At 42.9% G+C, this 3,097-nt stretch overlaps 1 protein-coding gene across 1 annotated transcript in view; it reads left to right on the top strand.

Moving 5' to 3' along the window:
* Nucleotides 1-1,696, top strand: part of PRDM4 (PR/SET domain 4) — a 62,460-nt gene extending 60,764 nt beyond the window's left edge. Inside the window, exon 9 of the mRNA XM_007948248.1 lies at nucleotides 1,384-1,696. Within this exon, the coding sequence (XP_007946439.1) occupies nucleotides 1,384-1,696 (313 nt within the window). The remainder of the gene's footprint in view (nucleotides 1-1,383) is intronic.
* Nucleotides 1,697-3,097: the final 1,401 nt, after the last annotated feature.

A 3,097-nucleotide genomic window follows, 5' to 3' on the forward strand; every position in this document is an offset into this window, starting at 1 on the left:
ATATATGGAGGGAAACTTTCTTTGTTGGTTGCCAGGGGTGGGAGGGGAGGAGAGGGAACACTGAAAAAAAAAAAAAAAAAAATGCATTGACCCATGTCACTTTAGTTTTGTGTACTTCACTGTACATAAATTATATTTCAATAAAATGCATTAATAAAAAAGAGAAAAAAAAAATCCTTGGCCAATATGATCTGTAAAGTTCTTTTTAGCTCTAAAATATCTAGTCCAGAGTTACTCAAACCTTGCCACTGTTGACATTTTGTGGCAGATAATGCTTTGTTGTGAGGGCTGCCTTATGCATCGTAGGATGCTTAGTAGGCTCTTTGGCCTCTACCTAGTAGATCCCATAGTCTCTCCTTCTACCCCAGTTCTGGTAATCAAAAAAGCTCTAGCTATTGCTGAGGGTCCCCAGTGGGACACAATTGTGCCTGGCTGAAAAGGAGAAAGAAAAATGGCAATTTTATAAAGTACTTACCAGGGAAATACAAATTAAAACTACAGTGAAATACCATTATGTTACTGGCCAGTTAGCAAAAATTCTCAAATTTTGTGTTCTAATTGTTGGTAAGGATCTAGAGCAACAGGAACTCTCAAAGGGCTGCTGCTAGACATGTAAATGGGTACAGCCACCTTGGAAAACAGAAGGCATCATCTGGTAAATTTGAAAGCATGTATATCCTTGACTCAGCTATACTGCTTCTGGGCATACCTAGACCCTGTAGAAGCTTATACAGGTGTAGACCAACATACATGTATAGAAACATCAGTAGCAACCATGCCTATGATAACAAAAATCTAGAAACCACCTCAAAATCCATTGCTGCTGTTATGTGCCGTCGAGTCAGACCCGACTCATAGCAACCCCTCCTTGGGTTTCTGAGGCAGTATCACTACGGAAGTAGATTGCCCAACCTTCCTTCAGAGGAGTGGCTTGTGGATTTGAACTGCCAGCCTTCTGGTTAGCAGTCAAGTGCCTTAGGCACTATACTACCAGAGCTCCTTAAAATCCATTAGCAACAGACAAATCCAGTAGCACAGGTAAATGGTGATATGTTTGTAAATGGTATATAGCAACAAAAGGGAACAAACTACTAATGTGATACTCTAGCAACTTGGATGAATTTTACAAACATCATATTGAGTGAAGGAAGATAGAGAAGATATACATAACAGTACGATCCCATGTCCATACAATTCCAGAACAGGAAAATTAATGCTGTTTAGGTACGCATACATAGTAAAGCTATAAAGAAAATCAAGAAGATGAGTGTGATAGAAGTCAAGTTAGTGGGTACTTCTGGCAGAGAGGGTTATTGGGTTACAAGAAATGTTCCTCGACCTTGTTCCCCAAAATTAAACGTTCTTTGCTTCTGTTCCCATTAGAGAACGCCAGATCAAGTGTCCCAAGTGCAGTAAGCTGTTCCTGAGAACAAACCACCTAAAGAAGCATCTCAATTCTCACGAAGGGAAGCGGGATTATGTCTGTGAGAAATGTACAAAGGCTTACCTAACCAAGTATCACCTCACCCGCCACCTGAAAACCTGCAAAGGGCCCACCTCCAGTTCATCTGCACAAGAGGAGGAAGAAGACGAGGACTCGGAGGAGGAAGAATTGGTTGACTCTGTGGGGACAGAAGACTGTAGGGTTAACAGTGCCGTGTATTCAGCAGACGAGCCTCTCTCTGCACATAAATAAAAAGGCAGCAAACTGTTCTGGATAGAAAATGGAAAAGGGGGGAAAACAAAGACAATCAGTTATTCACTACAATGGTTTTCATATAAAATGGTTTCTGATTTCCTTCCAGCCAACAGTCAAAACAGACTGAATGGGAATGAATCAAGCACTTACAGAAGAATGTTCTGATGAAAGCATCCCAGAGCAGTTAGAACCCAGCAGTTAGCCTTCTGACTTTGACTGCAGCTAACAAGTTTAAAGCAGCACCTGCCTTACCCTCTCCTGGCTACTGAGCTTGGCTGCAGTTCATTCCATCACCAAAACTCACTCTTGGGAGTTTTAGGGTAGATTTTATTTCCCAAATTTTCAGCAGGTGCCTAGAAGGCATATATTAAAAGGAGTGTCCAGGCAATAGGCAGTGATGGAGAGAACAAAAGGAGGGACACCTGGGCCACTGTCTAGGAGACTAGCTTTGCAGGAAGCTGGGGTGAGTCAGCTGGTTATTGTAACATAGAAACCTTTCTAGGTTTACACATCTCTCTGTCTCCATTAAAATCCCCGCCATTCAAACGAAGGAGACCTGGAGGTATAGAGAGCCCAAAGAATGCCTGCTAGATTATCTCCTGATGACAAGTACGCATGGACTTAACCTGACAAAGTGGTGAGTAAGGGATTGCTTTGATGTTCCTCTTTGGCTCACCCTTCATCATTGAAAAGAAGCTCGTCTTCAGAGCAACAGTGATTTTCAGCGCATTGGTGCATTCACAAGGTTAGGTCCTCCATTTGTCCCTGCGGCGGAGGGCCTCACTTGTGAAGCACAGAGGATGGCAAAGGATCGGGAAGGTAAAGAAGGCTTGATATTCACCAAGTGGCCCTGTTTCCAGGGTCAGGAATCAGGTAATTCATCCGTTCACCTGGTCTCTGTCTCCATGCATTCCTGCCTTCCAGCAAGAAGCAGGCACCGCCTGAAGGTGACAGGTTTGACAGAACATGCTGTCTGCTCTAAGGCACAGTTTCTGGTGGGAGTAGAGGACACTGGTGGGAAGATTTTGCTGCTAATGTATTTATGGAATGAATGTATTTCATTCAAATCTGTATTCCTCTAGGAAGGATTAAAATAAAAACTTTTTTAAAACATAGTATTCCTCTTATAATCTTGTTTTGTGGAGGATGGAGATGAATGAATGTCTCAGTAGGGATCAGGTACAATTTAACTGTTTTTAAGGTTAGAGAGACGGCATTCCCTAAATATTAGAGCTTTGAGATCATGTTTGACTGTGTGTCCGTACTGAACAGAGCTCAAACTGTGCGCCTGTTTTACCAGCTCTCCCTCCTGCCCTTTCCCTCCCTGCCTTTTCTCTGCTGCCTTCTTGAAGAACTGACATTGAGCAGGGGTGAGGCACTGGGGGTGCTTGGGGGTGG

Source organism: Orycteropus afer, unplaced genomic scaffold (assembly GCF_000298275.1).
Source record: "Orycteropus afer afer isolate SDZICR_OR568_19922 unplaced genomic scaffold, OryAfe1.0 scaffold00209, whole genome shotgun sequence".
Lineage (NCBI taxonomy): Eukaryota > Metazoa > Chordata > Mammalia > Tubulidentata > Orycteropodidae > Orycteropus > Orycteropus afer.